The 20,641-nt window shown below is 50.9% G+C and overlaps 1 protein-coding gene across 1 annotated transcript in view; it reads left to right on the top strand.

Annotated features, from left to right (window-relative positions):
• Positions 1–20,641, top strand: part of DOCK4 (dedicator of cytokinesis 4) — a 323,634-nt gene that overhangs the window by 227,472 nt on the left and 75,521 nt on the right. Inside the window, exons 21-25 of the mRNA XM_054571366.1 lie at positions 396–477; positions 1,693–1,863; positions 6,125–6,317; positions 11,871–11,998; positions 14,122–14,256. Coding sequence (XP_054427341.1) covers positions 396–477; positions 1,693–1,863; positions 6,125–6,317; positions 11,871–11,998; positions 14,122–14,256 — 709 coding nt within the window. The remainder of the gene's footprint in view (positions 1–395; positions 478–1,692; positions 1,864–6,124; positions 6,318–11,870; positions 11,999–14,121; positions 14,257–20,641) is intronic.

Genomic DNA, 20,641 nt, shown 5'->3' with positions numbered 1-20,641 from the left:
TGTGAGGGGGGGAATCCCGCCTGGGGCCTCGCCCAGGATATTTCATCAGCCGTGTCCCTGGTCATGGGGAGAAATCCCGATCTGCAGTTGTCCACGGTTGACGGTGGCTGTCATGCTCGCCGGCACTTCCTTGGACAGAGTCCTGTCCTCTGGTGCCGGTGGTCACCTGTTTGGAAGCACCCAGAAGCCGCCGGGCCGGGGGAACGTGTCCAGATGAGAGGACCTCCTTGGCGGGAAGTGCGGCTGCTCTTCCACGCGCAGCCTTGTAAAGCGATTGCCTGAGCAGCTCGATAGAAAACGTGCCTAGTGACGGGAAGGGGGCCCCTCGTGATAAGAACAAGGGCAGGATTTGGGGGGCCTACTGCACCTTGCTCACCCATCTCCCCGTGTTCCAGGGACCTCATCAAAGTGCTCAAGTGGTATGTGGACAGGGTCACGGAAGCGGAGCGGCAGGAGCACATCCAGGAGGTGCTGAAGGTAACGCCGGCCGCCGGGGTCCTGCGCGCCCAGCGTGGCACCGCCTCCCCGAGCAGCGCCCCCGTGGCCGGGCATGGGTGGTGGGGGCCCTGGCCTTCCGGGGCAGGGCCTCACTCGCTTCATGGCCGCGCCAGGGCAGGCGAAACTGGGACGAGGCTTTGCCAGGCTCTCCCTGTGGCTTGGGCTCAGGGCTGAGTCCCTCCTCCGCTGGGCTCCGGGGTCGACAGGAGGGGCGTGGGGCCAAGGGTGTGGCGGGGCGGCTGGGCCTGGCGGTTCTGGCCTTGTCGCCCTGACGGGGACCACCTGCGGACGGCTGGCCGTGCGTTTCCAGAGCGCAGGTGGCTCAGCGGGGCCCGGCGCGGCTGCCCAAGGCTTCCCTGGGTCTCCCGGTGTCGCGCCATCCGCCTCTCCGGGCCGTGCGCCCAGTCGCATGTGGAGAGGCCCATTCCTCGCTTGCAAACGTGTCCACAGAGAATACGGATTCTTAGAGGGGCTGTCCTTCTGCTCCCTGCCGCGGAGAGCCCCCCGTTCCCCCTCAGCAGACGGAAGCAGGCAGGCGTGCATTCCGTAAATCAAGCGCTGTGTTAATTATAGCCTCACTCCTTTGGTCTGGCTGAAGGGAAAAGACTGAGTGGCAAGTGTACTGACCAGGAAAGCAAAGTCATTTTTGTAAACAGACCCTTCTTGTTCATTTAAAAACCTCTGAGGATTGAAACATTTAACGTTCCTATGCCTGGAGAATTCCAGAGAATGTTTATTTTTATGTGTTTAAATTTTCTGGTCAATTGAAGTTGACATTCAATATGACACTGGGTTCCAGTGTACAGCACAGTGGCCAGACATTTACATAACGTACAGGTCTAGCACCCACCTGGCCCCATACATAGTCACTGCAGAAATGGTCGACTAGAGTCCCTAAGCGTCCTTCATCCCCTGGGACTTCTCAATCCCTCCCCCCGTTACACCCACCCCAAGCTCCTCCCCCCTTCCCGCCATCAGTAGAATTTTCAAATGATCTAAACGTTTTCCCTTGTTAAGCGTCAGAGAAAAAGAAGTCCCCTCCTACGTGTAAATACCGTTCGACAACCCTGGGTCCTTCGTGTTGAAATTGGTCACTGAAAATCGAACACAGTGCCGGGGTGTCCCCGTCTGCCTCTGTGGGGTCAGTACTGCTGGCCCCCGCCCCAGGAGTCATTTCTGGAAATTGCGTTGCAGGCGCAGGAATACCTGTTCAAGTACATCGTGCAGTCCCGGCGGCTGTTCTCGCTGGCCACCGGCGGACAGAGTGAGGACGAGTTCCGCGGCTGCATTCGGGAGCTGCTGCTGTCCGTGCGCTTCTTCCTGTCCCAGGAGAGCAAAGGGTCCGGGGCGCTGTCTCAGTCGCAGGTAACGTCCCTCTTCGCCACTGAACGGGGAAAAGTGAGCCTGGGGTGTTTGTTTTCCCGATAGGCCGCAGGGAAGTCATTCCCTCCCTGAGGAGTCCACAGCTTGGTGTGTGTGTGCGGCCACCGCGGCTCGGAATAGCCTTAAGCAGCAAGGCCCCAGGTGCTGGGAGCCGCAGAGCGGGTGGTGGGCTGTGTTTCCTCAGACAGCGGACAGGCCCGTCTGAAAGCAGAGCCTGGTGGCTCGCGTCAGCCTGGCCCCAGTTTCTGGGACACACGATGGTGACGAGAAGCAAGTGCTGTCCCTATCACCTGGTGGACGGAATGTCACTGTGGGAGCTCTTTTCCCCTGGCCTTGCACTGCACTCCACTCTCATCCGTCTGCAAGGGACTCGCTGGATCAGACTCAGATAAACCGTACGTTGTTTTGTTTTCCTGAACCTGACCCGCATTGTCCTGGCCCTGACCTTATGGGACCAGCGCTGAGAGCTGTTGCCAGAATCTATTACACAGAGAGCAGCTCCCCCTGTTTTGCTGAAGAGCAAGATCCATCTGCTTTGCAAACTGCATGGCCTTGAACATGTCCTGAGATACGATTCAGAGTATCTTCCTCCACGTTTCTTAATCCTTCCCACACACTCTTCTCTCTAATGACTTGGTTATAAACCTGTCGGAGGGGGAAGCAGCCCCTTTGTGACCAGCCCCTGGAGACGAGAGACTTAAAATTGTTGAGAATTGGGACATAAAATGGGAGACTAGAAGGAGAAACCCGATCCTGCAGAGGATTGTTATAATTTGTGCTTTTGACATTTGGGAGTCACTGTCCGTGACGGCGAAACGCCGGGGACAGACCAGCCCTTTCGTGATTGCGCCCGCTCTTTCCGGCCACCTGGGAGCTACGCTCGTCTTTGCAGCCGGAGTGGACTCGCCTCTCCTCCGGGCAAGGGCACAGTTCAGGCTCTTTGAACAGCCTCTTGGCCTCTGTCGCCAGGGGTCGGTCACTGCATGTTAGGGACTTGCCGGAGACCTCAGTGTCCCACTGCCCATGAGGCAAACCCTGCTTTCAGATACTGGGAAAGGACAGTCCAAGGAACCGACCATGTGCTCCTTTCGATCATATTTCTCCGAAGTTCACTACGTTTATGAAAGCTATTGAAAATTGTTCTCCTTTTTCTTTTTTAAATCCTTACCAGTTACAGGGACAAAACATAATTCACATCTGACAAACATTCTCTTACCTTGAAGAGTAACCTTGAGTCATGATTTCTCAATGAGATGCCTTCCTAGGGAGGCAAGAGGTTTGTTTCTTCTTTAAAGGTAGAGAAGGATCCTTTGGCCTTAGGTCTGTTTCCATGGAACCCCAGCCGCCGCCCTGAGATGACATGAGCCACCTGCACCGCGAGGGACAGAGCAGGTTTCCTTGTGTCTCTTCAGCATCTTGACTTGATCCTCAAAGTTCTGTCCTTCCCTCAACCTAGTGAGGCAACTTTAGCACCTTCGCAGACTCCTAACTTTCCCTTTTTATCAAGAGGTGATATAGAAAATACCCACATGCAGTTCCTGAGTAGCTTCATAAACTCAGCTGAAGTCACTTGCTTTCACGCAGTAGCCATACCTGTCGATGTTGACGTGATCACGTTGTTTTAGTTTGATGCTAAGAGAAAATTCAGATCCAGCGATGCAGTGGCTGGTGTCCGTTATCCAGCAGTGGGGACTTTGTCCCCCTGTGTTTTGGGAGGAAGGGGAGTGGGACGCCCCCTCCCGATCCAGGTTCCCTTCTCACCCCACACCCTGTGCGTGGGCCAGGGTGTCACTTTTCCATCGCCGCCTCTCGGATGCCCATACCTTAACGGCTGTCAGTGCCACCCGTTCGTTGGCTCGCGGTTCTGTAGGGCAGGAGGCGTGGCTGGGGTTTCGCTGAGGGCCTCCGACAGCAGCATTGGGCGGGCTCCGAGGGCCTCCCTGGGCTTTGGGGAGCGAGTTGCTGTCTAGGTCTTTCAGGCTTTTGGAGGAAATCAGTCTGCGTGTGGGTGAATAGGACCGAGGCTCCCAGGTTGGGAAGGAGAAGGGCGCGCTCAGTGCCTCGAGGCCACTTGTGCTCCTTGGTACGTGGCCCCTCCGCCCTCAGAGCCAGCGGTGTGGAGTCTTGGTCTCTGACGTTCCTCGCCACCCCTGCTCGCAGCCAGAGAAAGCTTGTTTTCAGGGCTCACGCGGTCAGGCCCATCGTGACAACCTCCATATTGTAAGATCAGCTCATGAGCGGCCTTTGCTATGACTGCAGAACCCCTCCCAGCACAGAGCATGACGCACGCAGGGCACAGCCCACGGGACAAAGGCAGGGGCGCCGTCTTAGCGTCCTGCCGCCACGTCAGGGCCAGGGACACCCACTGGCTGGCGTTCAGCTCCTCGGCGGCCCCAAGGCGAAAGCGCCGGTCCCTTGCTCCATCCTGCGATATTTCCATGGGGGCTGCAGCTCAGGGCACGTTCCGCCTCCTGCCGGCAGAGCAGCCACCCTGGTGGTCCCTCGCGTTGGTCAGCAGTCGGTGGCCCCGCGGCCGTGGCCGTCCTGGTCCCCGTCAGGGGCTCCTGCAGCCTGCCTAGCCTGTGTCCCGCTCGCTCACGGCTCTGCCTGGTGAGGGCTGCCCTGGGCACAGCTGCTCAGTCAGCCGTTGGGACAGTGGCTCTTGGGGACACCCACCCGCGTAGGTCCCGGCCTCAGGGACCCCAGGAGGAGAGGAATGACAGGAGCTGAGGCCCCAAACCCAGCTTTAAATTCTGAGTCATTATCTTTCTCAACTTTTTTCCTTGCTGTTAGGAAGGTCAAAATGAAATTGATTTTCTTTTTTATTTTTGCAGTAAAAGTCCTTAGCTTAGATACGCTGCTGTAACTGCCCTTCGGCCCTCGTCACAAGCTGTTTGTTCCTTCGGCCTTTGCAATATAAGCGTCTTGCACAGCAGATCCATTTGAATGCTTTTTTGAAGTGAAGAGGTATAAATAATGAATGGGTAAATTAAAGGATTCCTGAGGAAAATCAACTTGACTTTTCAATGATCAGAAAGCTGGGCTCACTGTATTTCATTATTTTTTTAAACTTCATCTATATGACTCAGCTCTTTGCAGAGTTAAATGAAGGTTATATAAATGTTCTTTTTAGCTGGGAATACTAGGTGATTTATTTTAAATTCCTTCAAATACATCTCTAGTTACTAAGAGTCAAGAAGAACGTAGCTCTTCGATGGGTTTCTAGGTGCTTCTGCTGCCACGCTATAGCTGACCCCACAGTCCATGCATTTGACTTGGATGCTGAGTCTGGAGCATCAGCGCTTGCGGCTGACCTACTTTCTGCCCATGTCAGATCTCACGGGGAGGCCGCTGGCACTCAGCGCACAGCCTGCCAGGCACGTGCATCCCCCTCCACCCCCAGGTAGATGTGAGCCTGGCGACCGCTCCGTTCACTGCCTCCTCCTGCGGAATTTTAAAAGGCCGTGCTTGTCTTTCTGTTTTGATGTGCAATCCTAGGTCAGGATTTGAGCTAGGGATATGCCTGTTGGGATTTGATATTTCCATCTTCTTTTTTCCTACAAAAAAACAATGATCAGGCTTCTTTCTTTACATAAAGAATATTGTCCTTAGTCTGTACACACACTTCTGGGCTTACAGTAAATCTTAAAGCAGCCTCAGGGGGTTTTCTGATGATCTTTTCATTTTGCAGGTGAGGAACTGGACCCCCGGAGGCCAGCCTGACTTGGCCAGGGTCACAGAGTTGATTAGAAGCCAGGCTAGGACTATATACACTTCAGGGCTGCCGATGCCTTGTTTTTTCTTTAATCATAAATTGAGTGCTTTGAGGGAACCCATGTGTTTGGTCTCTGAGCGGTAAATGCGATTTAATGAGCAGTTCAGACAACTTCACCGGAAAGAAAGGAAATACTAGCAAGGGCATGCAGGCTTGGTGGAACATTCTTTCCATCTGATCATGCCGTATTTTTCTGATTCTCTGGGGTTTTTTGCCAATCGTTTTGCTAATGTCAGTAGTTTTCCAGAATTTCCCAGTTTTTGTGTTGTGTCTTTGCACATTTCAAAAAACGGTCTGATTTTGCTGCACTCGTTAATTTTATCTTTAGCCTTTTAGCTTTATACCAGATACATTGACATTCATTTTCCTAGCACTCAAAAATACTTGTCACAGTCCTGACCTCGCTGATACGTCGCAGCCCATTCCTGAGGCACATCTGGGGGTTGACTTCAGCTTCTCTCTTTTAAGGCCGTGTTTCTGAGCTCCTTCCCTGCCGTGTACTCTGAGCTGCTGAAGCTCTTCGACATCCGGGAAGTGGCCAACCTGGTTCACGACACCCTGGGCAGCCTGCCCACCATCGTGCACGTGGACGAGACACTGCAGGCGGTGAAGCTGCAGTGCATCGGCAAGACCGTGGAGAGCCAGCTGTACACCAACCCAGGTGGGCGTGCCCTTGGGGCGGGGCTCCTACAAGGCCCGTCGCCGTCTCTCAGCAGGAGCAGTTGGCACTAGGAAGCTGACAGCCGCTCTCCCCAAAGCCTGTGCACTGGGGTTGGTGGGAGGCGGTCACTGAGTGGCCAAATGCCGGGCTGGCCAAAAAGTCCACATGTTTTTTCCATAAAAGGCACATTTTTCATTTTCACCAATAACTTTCTTGATTTGGATATTTGAGTACGTTGGCTGTCTCCCGCTATTGGCTTCTAGTGGGGAGAGGCTGGGGCTGCTGCTGAACAGCTTCCAGTGCATTAGACTGCCCCGCAGCAGAGGATTCCTTGGCCAAAATGTCAGGAGTACCAAGAAACCTTGCAAACCACTTTTGGCACATTTGCTGAGGCACAGCACCTGCTCCATACACTGCACAAATCTGTTTTTGCATTTTAGTTGTGTTTTTACCTTTCTTGAAATCATAAAGCATAATATGCCAAAAATGTTGCGTATCTTCTTCCATCTTCAATATTAAAATGGCTGCACAAAAATTCACCAACTTTGATTTTTTTAAATTCATGCTCATATGACAGCTGTCATAATAGAAGTTAGCAAAATTGTTTTGAATGAAGTTAAAGACAACTAAGCACTAATACAGAATAAACTAAACAAACTTTTTGGCCAACACATACAAAAGTATGACTATTCAAACTTTATTTCTACAAAGAAGGAAAACCCTTCCGATTAGTGGTTTTAATCACTATTTTTGGTGTATAGTTACAAATTTTTTTTTTTTAATGTTCACCAAAATTTAACTTTTCTTTCAGGATGCTTACCAGGGACCTGATTTGATCCTAGTTTGTCCTTGAAAGTTTTCCATCAGTCTGTGGTCTGCAACTAGGCGAAAGTTTTGATATATTGTCATTTTTAATTTCATCGTAATAGACAGTGACTAATTTAACAGTTTCTAAATTTATTCTGTTATATGTCTGTTATTAAATCTCATTACCTCTGTTTTCTTCTGGTGTTTCTTGAGATAATAAATAACCTTATTATAAAGTTTAATAAGTTTCTATCAGTATTACCAAATTTGAAAAAAATCATTCTATTGAGAGTTATCTTTCCACCTGAATGCCTATGTGCTTGATACTTTTGAAATAGGGTTTCAAACATAGTAAACAAACCTTTATTCACATTTTTTATTGTAAATACTTTAGACAAGCAGGTAAGAGCAGAGCATGATATGAACAAAGCATTGAGAAATTTTTGCAGTCCCAGGTGTGGGTGTTTTAGGTACTTTATTAAGACATCGTTTGTTACCGACCAACCCGGGCTGGGCTGAGCAGAATCGCTTCCCTCACAGAAGGTCCCTCTCTCTGAGAGCCCCTTCCCTGTCTTCTGTGCCTTTATTACGAAGATCTAAAGATATGTCATATTATTTTTTTCATCTTTTCCATTTTTTCATCTTTTAGTGTTTCTATGACAGTATGTAGAGCTTGTTTTTTTGTTGTTTTTTTTTAACTAATGCTATACTCATAGTTATCCATGCTGCTAGACAGAGCTATAGTTCATCCACTTTTTACTGGTGTATAGTATTTCGCTGAAGAATTTATCATGGGTAATTTATTTTTTCTCCTGCTTATTGGGACTTGCGCGTGTGTATATGTACACACACATACCTACTGAGAGAGAGAGAAGAGAGAGAGAGAGAGAGAGGTTGCGGCTTATTGTCAGGAATTGGCTCATGTCACAAGGCTGAGAAGTCTCAAGCTGGGGACTGCGGTGTAAGTTCCAGCCCAAATGCACAGGCCGGAGAAGACCGCTGGCCCCCCGGGAGACGGGCAGAGAGCAAATCTCTCCTTCCTCACCTTCCTTTCAGGCCTCTAGTGCACTGGGCGAGGCTGCCCATGTGGGAGAGGGCATCAGCTTTCCTCCATCTGCTGACTCCAACGTTAACCTCACAGACTCCCCAGGATGACATTTGGCCCGATATCTGGAGGCCCATGGCCCGGTCTAGTCGGCACATAAAATGAACCATCGCAAATCCCAAGGAGAAGGGAGCGGGGCGGCACATGGAGGAGCCAGCGTGGCTGCAGGACGCGGTGCAGAATGAGCTTAGGTTGGCGCCTCATGGCGTGGAGAGGACCAACAGAGGGACACGTGCCCGGGTCAGGACCGAAGGAGTGAAGGAAACAGTCCCGTGAGCTGCGTCAAAGCTGCCAGGCTCCATTGCTGTTGCTTCACCTCCAGTGGAACCGATGGGTTAGTCCGTTTATTAGTCAACACATGTGTGCTGTGGACAGACCCACTCTATTGTTTTAAACGGAGCAAACTGAAACGGTACAGTTGCTGAGCGCAGCCTGCTCACAGTGAGCTGAGCATGGAAGCGGACTTCAGACAAGTGACGATGCTAGAGCGTGGTATGACGGCAGTCGTTCTGGGGACGCGTGTGGGCGGCCGTGCAGCAGGGGGCCTGAGGGAGCCTTGGGGCTCATCCTGCCCCTTCACTTTGGCCCGGGGTCCACGTGCTGACACCACTGAGGTTCCGCTCTAAGCCAGGCGTCTCCCCGGAGCGCCACACCCGGGTGGCCGTCCTTCCCGCTGCACCTGCATGCTCCTTCCCACTCCTTCCCGCTTCTGGTTTTCCAGCGGGGAGGACACTCCATGGTGGGGCCTCCGGGGGCATCAGATCCCGCGGGTGAGACCGGAAGCGGCCTTTGCAGAGGTTGTCCTGAACCCGCTACCACGCCTTCCGCTGTGATCCTGACGCTGTCTGCTGGACAGCGTGGCTGCCAGATGGCAGTCCCACCCAGTGCTGTCTGTCCTCCGGCATCTGACGGCTTGTTGGCAGGTTTGGCTGCTCTCTGTGACATCGGTAGTTCAGTTCCTGGTGGCTTTGGTCCCAGTGGCCCCGCCCACTTCGGATTTCAGGTGTGTGCTGCAGGGCTGGTTTGTCTCTGCTCCCAGCTACGTGCAAAGCTGCGTGCAGCCAGCGTGGCCCCTGCCCACCTGCCTTGCACTGTCACCTCCTGAGGCTGCCATGGGGCCAGTGCTGGGGTCCTGCTCACGTCCAGCCCAGGCTGGAGCCCTGGTTGGTGGACAGCGGTCGGCAGCCCCGCACGCTGCCCCAAGGTTCACAGACCTCGCTCCGTGGGGACAGACCTCACTCCAGGGGTCCTGGCCTAAAGCTCTGTCGACAGGGGAAGGAAAGAGTATGACTTGCCTCCAAATGAACCTCAAGGAAGAAAGCTACCTGCATTTCTCAGCCGCACCCCCCCCCCGCCAAGGATTATATATGGGATCAGGCCTCATCCGCTCAAGCGGGTCCCAGCAACACCGAAAGTGCCACAGGGTCTCTCCCTGGTGCACCAGCGGGACACCCTATAGTGCAGCTTTGGTCTGAGTTGTGAGCTGTGAGTGCTGGCCCTCAGAGACCCAGCCTGCACGGCGGTGTCTGGTGCTAAATGCACGCAAGTTCGTGTTTGCGTGACCGTGGGTTCTCTCCCTCCCTCCCCTCCTTCCCTCCTTCCCGCCTTCCTTCTGTCCTGCTTTTAAAGGTAAGAATTAGCATTTTCCCCCGTCAGCGTGTTCGGCATTTGCCCGCTGATTCTATCATTTCAGGGACAGGCATTGCCCGGGAAGGCGGAAAAGTCAGCTCCGCAGGCTAGTTCGTCGTGTATCTCTTTGTAGAGACAACCACACGCGAATTATTTGTCTGCCTTTTTTCATGGTGGCTATTTTCCTAACAGTTGGTTGCAAATTGAATTTTTAGAAATCCAATCCCACTGGCTACAGGAACGGATCAGATAAACGCGCGCGCTCTCTCTCTAATTATACAGCATCACTGGGCAGTGACTTCTGTCATTTAACCTGTCTCTTTCTTTTTCCTTTTTGTTGATTCTTTTTGTCAAGTAATTGGTTTATAAATAAGTATTTATGTTCCTTGGTCAGGCTCACTGTTCAGAGGAAGCCTGCTGTTAATTATTGCACAAGGTTGGATTTTAATATTCTTCGTTCGTTTTCTGAGAGGGAAGTCTACACCTGCCCTGTGTGGTTTGTTTTGGAGGTAAACCTGAGGCCAGACCTCTTTGTGCAGGTGGCCCCCTGCCAGGCATTAGAGAAATAAAGACTCCGGACCTCACTGCTAACAGTGATCAAGAAGGCAGCAGAGAGAGAATCAGGCGCTCCCCTTGTTGTGAATGCTTTGTTTGCATCCCTTCTGATTTTTATTAGGATACAGACTCAGACATTCTCTCCCTGTGGATCCCCGTTATTCCACCGGCTAGGAAGCCAGCATCGTGTGGAATCGGACAGGTGAAACTGGCCGTCCTTGCCTTGTGTCTGATCGAAAGGAGAAAGCATTCCGTCCCTCATGGTTAAGCATTGTGTTAGCTGACGGCAGGCACGTCACAATGGCAGTTACGGCGTTAAAGCCGGGGAGGGGGGCGCCCCGGTGACTGCCCAGCTTGCACACCCATGGCCCTGGCCTCGGGAGGGAGAAGACGCCCTTGGAGGCTGTGTGGTAGCAGAACCAGGAAAACAGAACAGAAGGTTTGGGGGGTAAAGTACCGAAATTGACTAGAAAGTTGGACAAAAATGACTTTTTACAATCTGGGAAAAGTAGGAGGTATTTAAGAGATTCATGACATGGATATATGCGAAGTTCCAGACACAGGACAGAAAAAAATGAAATAATTGTAGAAATAATTCAGGGAGTTTCCAAGCTGAAGGATATGCATTTATGGGTGGAAAAGGTAAGGCAAGTGAAAATCATGGAATTTTGAATTACCAAGAATAGCTCCCAAAAGCTTTCAGAAAGAAACAAAACCAAGCAAGGATCCGATCATGTAAAAAGGTTGGAAATCAGAATGGCAGCAAACCCCAAATGTTAATTTCGCCAGGAAGCATGCTCTGACTCTTTTGAGAAGCTGGGAATAGAAAAAAAGAGTAAAACGAAACCTTATCTTATCCACTGTAGTAGGAAGTCAGTAGATGACCTGTCTCAGCGATTTTCAGCCTTTTTCACCTCGTGGTACACATGAATTAATTACTGAACTTCTGCAGCCCACGAAAAATATATTTTCTGCTGACCTGACAAAAAAAAAAAAAAGTATAATTTTGGTTCATTTACACCAGATGGCTATTGCTGTGTTGGCTGATGGCATTTTTTTTTATTTGACCATCAAAGGAAAAGAGGTCAGTGCCCCTGACTAAATAGGTGTTGCATGTTTTAAAAATTCTTGTGGCACTGGCTGAAAATCGCTGCTCTCTCTCAATGGAAAATCTGGAAATAGCAAGAGAAGCATGCCATTTTAATAAGCTGGGTGTAAAACAGTTTTGTTTTTTTTAAACCCTGTGTCAATAAAAGAGCAAAAAGCCTTGAGTTCAGGAATCCTGGGCTGGGAAAAGAACTACTGTCTTACCATTTGTTTTTGTTTTTAATACCAACTGTGTGGAACAAGTACCTCTCTAGCGGCGTGTGTTGCTCACACAGCAATCCTCACCCTCAGTCGCGCGACCGCGGGGTGATGCGGGGCCGCGGGGCCGACACTGACACGCATCTCTGCAGATTCCAGGTACATCCTGCTGCCCGTGGTCTTGCACCACCTGCACATGCACCTGCAGGAGCAGAAGGACCTGATCACGTGCGCGCGCATCCTCAGCAACGTGTTCTGTCTCATCAAGAAGAACAGCTCGGTAAGTAACTCCTGATCGCCTGCGGCGTTGCCGCCAAGGGGCTCCTGGGAGTAAGCGAAATGCCGAACGTCTTCAGAGAAACCACGCGGACGTATCACCCCCGATGCTCCCACTTTTCTGTCCCACTGGGCCGGGACCTTGTGCTTTGCCTTAGAAGGAGTTATTTTTTAACCTTGTAGGGTAGCTGTAACCCCAAATAGCCTGGGTTTCCTGAACTTATACCTCAAGAAAGGACGGAGTCCCTGGTTAGGAGAATTAGAATTCTCAGGGCCTCCCATGAGCGTCTTTAATCGCAATAGGATGAAGGCTCTGCAGGGGGAACCAAGGCCTGCCCACACAGGGACACGTGCGGGCACCTGCTCTGTGCCAGGCTGCCGGGCGGCCGTGCTTGGAGTACGGCCCTGGCCCCCGTGCCCGGCCCGTGGGGACTGGGGGGGCCCAGGGAAGCCCCAGGAGCCCGGGGACTCAGCCCTCCCCAGACCCCCTCACTTGCTGGGGCTTTGGGAATTCTGTCAATTCCCGACTCTCGACGCAATGCCATTGCATTAGGGGTTGAGTGCAAATCAAGAAAAATCACATGCTTGCTTGTAAGTGGGGACAAGGTGGGGTTGTCACGGCCGTGGCTCGGTGGGGGAGGGGTCTGAGGTGAAATCCACACGTGGAGGACGTCCTGCTCCGGGTCTGTCCGTCTGCAGCTCCTCACTGAGCCTGGGCTCACCTGTCCCAGTGACGGTGAGCCTTGAGACGTCTGTCTCTTTGCCTCCGTGTGATGGCTGTGCTACCGTGTCCCTGTCCTTGTCACTCTCATGACAGCCATCTGAAGGGTTTGACGGTCAGTTGACGTGGGACTCCAGGGAAGTGGTGGAGAAAAGGCCCCAGTAGCCTGGGAACAGGGCCGCTCTAGAGAAGCTCCATGTCTGCAGCTGTAAGGGGGCCTGGCTGGGAGGCCGGGGGTTTGTGCACAGCCTCGTGATTCCAGGCCCCGGGGCGGGGGTCTGGGGTGGGGTGAGTGCGGGTGCGGGGCAGACGTTAGCTTCCCCGTAAACCCGCCTCCGCCCCGTCCAGCGAGCCGCTGTGTGTGGCCAGCGAGCGCGCCCTCACAGCCTGAGCCGGTCCACGGCGGCCAGCTGCAGACAGACAGCGGTGGTAGCGGCGGGGACGCTTAAATCTTCTGTCTGCTTCAGGTGGGACGTCGCAAGCTGTGTTTCGGTTGAGCCAATAAGGAATTCAGAGCAGGAACTCAGCTCTGGGAAGGGAACCTCAGCCATTTTCTTACAGGAATGTTTGTCATAATAGTCTGGCCAACAAGCTCTTTCCAGCTCACGCTTCCTAAGGGTTTCCCTTGCAGGGCCGACCTCCCGGGCAGGGGGCATTTGTGCAGAGCTTCACCGTGGGTGGGTGTGGAAGCACCCCATTCACTGCACACAGCCTGCGCAGAGCAGCCAGGGCCCCTCTCTTGGCTGGGCCTGGCGGGTGCGCTGTGCTTCAGGAAGGCAGCCCCCACCGTCGCTCTGGCGTTCGGTCCAGTCTGCCGCTGACGGTAGTCGCCTGGTCTCAGTGCTTTTGCTAATGTTTGCATGTGAGGTGCTTTAAGAAAATCATTTTTATAGAAAGTGTCCTTTGCACTTAAAATTGAGTTTTGGAAAATGACCGGTGCAGTTCAAGTGTTAAGAAGAGTCATTGTAAGCACGATCGAGATTTAAAAAAAAAAAAAAAAGAGCTATGGACTTTTAGAAGCAAGAGGACGTTCGGTGGGGAGTCAGGCCCAGAAAGGCATGCCGCCCGGCTCAGGGCCATGCCGCGCCGCGCCTTGCCGTGTTGGCCGCCTGGCTGGGCTCCACGCGCACTGGGTGGCCTTCCCTCCGTGTGCACCCCAGGCGCCAGGCACAGCCAGGCCGTGCATGGGGTCCACTGTTAACGTCTTCATGCCTTTGTTTTCTGTAAGATTTTTGTCTGTGGGGTTTTCTGTCAGTGGGGTCCAGGCCTGTCAAAGCCCTCGAGTTGTCTGTCTCCTCGATCCTGCATTTGGAAATGTGCTTTCTCTCCTTTTCCGTTAGAGAGCGATCAATATGCCGATGCAGCTGGAGCTTCCTGAACACATTGTGTTGTTTTTTTCTCTTAAGGAAAAATCTGTGCTGGAGGAAATAGATGTGATAGTGGCCAGCCTGCTGGACACCCTGCTGAGAACCATATTGGAGATCACCAGCCGCCCTCAGCCCTCCGGCTCCTCCGCACGGCTGCAGTTCCAGGATGTCACTGTACGGTCACAGAGCCGCTGGCCTGTGGGGCAGGGCGTGGGGGCGCTCATCGGGGCGTCCATTGCTGTGGGGGAGGGGCTGCCGCAGAAACCTGGGGAGAGTCCCCGGTGCGCCTCTCCAGCAGGGCACGAGGACAGGAAGCACCCCCAAGGGAAGGTCTTGGGGGAAGACATGTCCGATTCCTGGAAGCCGGGCCTGGCATTAACTCTCGCTTTGCCCGGTTTACATTGACCTGCCACTCCACGTGCCCTGTCATCTCAATGACTGTTCGTTCTCTTTTTATCTGGCAGGTTGCGGGAGGAAGGGAGTGGAGGGACACAGAGCCATGGGGGTCCGGGGCCTTGGGTTCTGACTCTGACTTTTTCTCCACGACTAGGAAGGATCTCAGTTTGGGTGGGGATCCGTTTCTTTGGCTATGGAATGAGAAAGTTTGGCTTGGTAATTTCTAAGGTGCCTTCAAGTGCAACCATCTTATGATTCTAATATAACAAGATTTATATAAATTAAGAAATAATATATCTGATAGTGTATATGTATTTGTGTGTGTATGTGTGCGTGTGGAGAAAGAGAAAATGACGTATGTGTGGATGGATGGATGGATTTCTATTTAAAACTCACATTCAGTTGACCAAGAATGTTTAGGTCTAATTAAGAATAATCTTCCCAATGTAATTTTCAGAAATGTCAGTAGATGCTGTAGCTTCCACGTGTAGATTAATTAGAAAAATACCAGCTTTTTGTCATTATTTTCACAAACAGTGCACTATAGAGCCATTGCCACAAGAATGGTTGCTTAGCCCCCGATGAGAACGCATTTCATTTTTATTTACAAAAAAACGAAAAGTTCCCCGCGGCTCGCAGCCGGGTCGGCCGCCGGCCGTCTTGCGGTGAACTCAATCATCTCTGCTTTCAGCGCTGAGCGTTCCCTGAGGAGGCCGGGCTCTGGGACTGGGAAGCATGCTCTTCCCTGTAACCAGCTCAGGAAAGATAGTGGGGAAACCTTCCTAATACATCCCGCCTCATCCAGAGAAAAGAGGAGCCCTCAGGTCACTTCTCCTGGCCTGATGGACTCCGCGTGTGAGAGGGCAGCTGGCTCATCAGATTGGCTTCTGTGTTTGGCTGCAGTAGACGCTCAGAGCGTGTTGTTGCTAATGTTGCTGGCGTGCATTGTGTGTTGAAGGTGTGGGGTTTTTCATTTAAATTTTTTTGTTTTGTTCTTTCCTGTTTTTAAAAAATTTACTTCGCAATAATTGCAGCGTCACGGGTGTTTGGGAGAAATAACACAGAGGTGTCCCCCGCACCTTGGCCCACTTTCCGCAGTGGTGACTCCTGACAGAACGATAGTGCAGTGCAGTCTCACGACTCGGCAGTGACCTGCCTACAGTCAGGACACAGAGAAGCTCCTCCACCCTTCTATCCCCAAACCCACGTCCCTCCCACGCCTACCTCCCCCTTAACCCTGACAGCCACAAGTCTGTTTCCTGTTTCTATAATTTCATCACTTCAAGAATGTTGTGCAAGTGGGATCATACAGGTGATTCTTCTGTGTCACCTTCTGTGGCTCTTGTTTTTGTTTTGTTTGTTTGTCTGCGTACCTCCCTGGGGATCCTCCTGGGCTTCTGTGTGTACGTGGCACGCGTTCCTTTCCGCTGCCCCGCAGCCCCACAGGGTGGGTGCACCACGCTGTTTCCCCTTCCCTCTGCAGGAGGCCTTGCGCCCCGCCCAGGTGCGAGCTGTTGGGAGCCCCGCTGCCCCGCACGCCTGCATCCCATCCCTCCGGGGGGCTCCTTTAGGAGGACAGCTGCGGGGGTGTGTGCTCAGTCCGCATTTCGTGTTTTAAGAACCTCTCAAGTTGTTTTGTAGGGTGGCTGTATTATTTTACGTTCCCCCATCCACAAAGGATGAGTAATCCAGTCTCTCAGTACACTCATCAGCGTCTGCTGCATCAGATGGGTTTAGTGATCATTACTGTGGTTGAACTTTGCATGTCCCTCATGGCTGAACCCCTTCCCACGCGCTTGTTTGCCGTCTGTATCTCCTCTTCAGAAGATCTTCTCTTCCTGTCTTGTCCCATTTTCTAATGAACTGTTTTTTTCCTCTTGAGTGTTAAGAGTTCTTTATATATTCGGGATACTAGTCCTTTAGGAATACTTGGTTCACAAATATTTTCACCCACTCTATAGCTTTTTAAAAACTCTTTTAATGGGATCTTTTTTAATGCAAAATGTTTAGTTTGACGAAGTCCAATTTACCTGTTTTTCCTTTTATAGATCAGACTTTGGATATCAAGTCTAAGAACTCTTTTTGTCTAGCCCTATATCCTGAGAGTTGTCTTCTAGCTTTTTTTTTCCCCCTAAAAGTGTTATAGTTTTATTTTTTACCTTTAAGTCCACGAGCCATTTTGAGTCGTACTTCACAGGAGGAAGGGGGACAAGTGCACCCGCACCACCCCGCTAAAGGCGAAGGAAAGCCTCCGCTGTGCTTTGGATGGTGGCTCTTGAACTGCTTCCTGGCAGCACAGCTCTAACAGGAGTCTAAAGTGACGATGGTCCCCCAGACGAAATCCCAGTGAAGGCCGCACGTGGTTGAAGGCGGCCTGAGGTCAAAGCTGCAATAATTTTCCAAACCGCTCCTATCCACAGGTGGAGCCGTCCTGTGCCAAATATCTCCGGGTTTGGCGTGGCCTTCAGTGCCTTCCGTACAGTGCGATAGCACAGACTAGGAGACCGGAGAAGGCAGGGGGTCGGGCGTGGGTTTGGGGGGTCCGTCGGGCATGCTGGGCTATGGGAAAACCACGTGAAGAGAAACCTTCCCCTGCGTCAGTGCCTGCGTGGTGTGCCTTGCCGTGGGGAAACACCAGCTCCCACAGGATGTGAGAGAAACTTGGGTAGGGAAACACACTTAAATTACTTAGGACCTTCGACTGTTCTAAGGTTTTTTGAGACTACGCAGGCAGACCTGGTTTGAGTCCGGCCCTGCTCTTCGGGCCCGTTACCGACTAAGCTTCTGTTCCTTCGTCTTTAAAACAGAGAAAGCACTTGTACTTATCTCCAGTTTGTGTTAGGATTTCCTCACATCTGTGAAAAAATGTTTAAACAGTCTCAATCTGTTTCCGTCACTAGTCATTGTGGAAGTCACAGGAGTCAGCGTAATTATTTTTACAGTGAAGCCAGCACCCTGTCCGTGGGGGTGCAGCGAGTTCTGCGGTGAGAAACGTGCTCCGCTCGCTCACAGAGTCGATGCTCTCCGGGCTCGGAAGGGCTGTCCGATTTCTCTGCCATTTCCTCCCGGACGACAGCTGTGTGAATGGCGGGTCCTCACGTGTGGTCCGACCTCGAGCGCTTTTTGGTCTTTACGGAACAGGTGCCCCCGGAGGTGGGCGTGCTGTGGGTAAAGCAGTTCCCACCCCATGTCGTTTGATGCTGTTCCCCTTCCAAGTGCCCTGGCTGCCCCCGCCTCCCAGAATTCCAGGAAGCTGCAGCCTGGTTCTTACTACTTAGGGGACTGTACTTTCTGTTCTAACACCAACTGTTCTTTGAACTTTAAAATGCTCTCTGTAGCTGGGGGGGGCGGGGGGGAACACCCTGGTAATCATTTACTTTCAAAAATGTAATTGTATGTGGAGGCAGATTTTATAAAGTAGCTGTATCACCATTTGTTCATGCCTTCAACTAATTGGACTGCAGAGATCCTTACAATGTAAAAATGCTGCTTTTCTTTATATTTCATGCTGTTTGGCACCGCGTGTAATGCAGGCGGCTCGGCTCAGCAGGGTTCACATCTAACACTTCGGTGTGCTTACCTAAAGTTTTTGTGCATGGCAGCCTTGTGGTTTGGAGAGGGGACAGAGTACAGGGGAATTCTGTAAGAGATTTCTGGGAAGAAATGTGCTCATGAGTAATAGGTTTCTTGAAGTCGTATGTTGTGGCCACCTGATACCTCATTCACGGACAGTAGTAGAGATGCACATTATACCTGATCTGTTCATCAGATGGATGCGGGCCACCAAAGGGTGTCATGTTTGAAAGGTGATTTGTATGTAAAAATATTCCTCATTACAACTATGTAAATGTTGGGCAACAATGGCTTTTTAAAAAATGTATTCTTTTCAACAAATTGTGGGGCTAGAGTTATCATATAGACACTTAAAATCTTTCAGAAAATAAAATTACTGAACATCCAGGCCTCTTCACCGCATTGAATGTGCTTGGAGTTCCTAAAAAGACAGGTGACTAAGTTGAATGGCATCGTCAGGTAGAGGTGGAGGTGGCCGCCTGCGGTAAACGCACCAGGGCTGGACGGCTGCGGCTTCTCCGCTGTCTTCTCGCTTCTGTTGTTTTCAGTCAGAAGTCACCGGTCCTTATCTTTGCTCCTCGCTACATAATGCTTTTTTTTTTTTTTTTTTTTCCTGTGACTGGTGTTAAGATTCTTTTTCTTTCTCAGTGGCTATAAGCCATATTATTATTATGTGCCTTGGTGTAATTTTTCTCACTCTTGTGCTTAGGGTGTGTTGACATTCTTTCATACTTGGGTTTAGCATTTTCAAAGAATCTGAAATTGTTTCCCTGTTTCTTCAATTGCTTTTTCTGTTTCCTCCTCCTCTTTGAGGTCTCCAGTTGTGTGTGTGTGTGTGCTGCTACTTGAAGCCCTGTGGTTTACTGATGTGCTTTTCTTTTTTTGTTGTTGTATTTTTCTTTTTTATTTTGGAGACTTTCTATAACTCTGTCTTCAAGTTTAAAGATGTTTTCTTCTGCAGTGTCTAACCTGCCATTAGTCCCATTCAATGAATTTTTATATCACACATTATAGTCTTCATCCCTGAAAGTTTAATTTGGGTTCCTTTGGTATCTTCCATGTCTCTCATTAACATATTAAACTTTTCTTCTAGTTCTCTGAACATACAGAATAGAGTAGTGATAGATATTTTAATGTCCTTGACTGCTGATTCTGTTTTCTATGTCATTTCTGGGTCTATTTCTAGTGATTATTTTTTCTTCTCACCTACATGATCATTTTCTCTGCTTCAGTGTCCGCCTGGTATGTTTTTATTGAATGCCAGACATTGTAAATTTTACCTTAGTAGGAGTTGTTTTTCTTTTCTTTCTTTCTTTTTTTTTTTAATTTCTAAACATACCTTTGAGCTTTGCTGTGGAATGAGGATAAATTTCTTGGGAGCTGTTCATTTCACGTCTTGCTTTTGAACGCTCTCAGGCAGGATCAGAGCAGCGTTTATTCTAACAGTCGCTTCTCCCTGCGGCCGAGGAAAGGTCCCGTTTCCTGCTCTCACTGGCACCCCCGTAACAGCGAGCGGGTCCCGCCCGGACGGCAGAAGAGGCGGTCCTGCCACCCCCACCCTGGGTGAGCCCCAAGCGCCCTTCTCCCCGTCCTTCGGGGCGGTTTTCCTTTCCCGGGTTATTTCCTTTTACACATGCACTAAAATATGAATAATTGTGCCCTTCAATTTTCTAATTGTGTCAAGTGTCAGGGGTTCCTTGTTTGTTAATAAAGTGACATGCTGAGCCTGTCACTTTAATTTGCCAGCCCACGCTGGTTAGTTCCTTAAGTATTTGCCCTGATGAGCCCGCGGGGATAATTCTCTTTCGTGTGTGTGCGCGTGTGGGTGTGTTATGTAAATGCGTATTCCCACGTAGGGGTCAGGCACCCCTCTGCTTATCCCGATGTGGCCATGAAGGAGCATCCCCTGGCCTCCTCGGCGACTGGGGGGACGCGTGTGACCGCCCTGACGGAGCTGCCTCTGCTGCAGTGGCCCACTTCTCGGGGCCTTCATCTCTGGTTTTGTACGTGATTCTGCAGCCGCCATCGCTGTCATGTCGAAGAAACCACCTCCTCGTGAGGCTGCATGTCTGTGAGCTTAGAGTCGGTTGCCGCTGACTGCGTCTCCCGTTGTGTTTGCCTTGTTTTAAATGTAATTAAAACTGTGTAAATGTAATTAAAAGCAGATAAATCATTTGCTGCGCAAAAAAAAGGTTGCCTTGAACAGAAATACTTTAAATCAGAAATGCATTAGGAAGTGAACACGATAGCAGCTTTATAGGTCTTCAAATCTATGATGCTGTGCATATTTTTCTTTTCCATTATTGGTTTTTTAAGATTTGGGCTTCGTAGGGGTCTATGCCACAGCACCGAGCACAAAAGGCTTGCAGGGCACGTATTTTTAAAAAGAGGCTGAAGCCGCCTAGCGCGCCGTTGGCTTTCCCCGCTCGCTGCTGTGGACAGGTGCGTGCTCGGACGGGCCAAGAAGGCCGCGGGGGTTCAGAAAGGGAGCGTAACGTCACAGGAAGAGCTGTGCTCCAAAAGGTCTAGGGATGACGCTAGTTCTCATTTCTGCCGTGACTTTGGGCAAGTGTTTAGCCCGCTGAAGCTG

This window comes from Pteronotus mesoamericanus, unplaced genomic scaffold, assembly GCF_021234165.1.
Source record: "Pteronotus mesoamericanus isolate MK-2021 breed Mesoamerican mustached bat unplaced genomic scaffold, CSHL_Meso_final contig_220, whole genome shotgun sequence".
Taxonomy (NCBI): Eukaryota; Metazoa; Chordata; class Mammalia; order Chiroptera; family Mormoopidae; genus Pteronotus; species Pteronotus mesoamericanus.
Note: the sequence above shows the minus strand (reverse complement) of the source record. Positions and strands in the feature narration are given on the sequence as shown.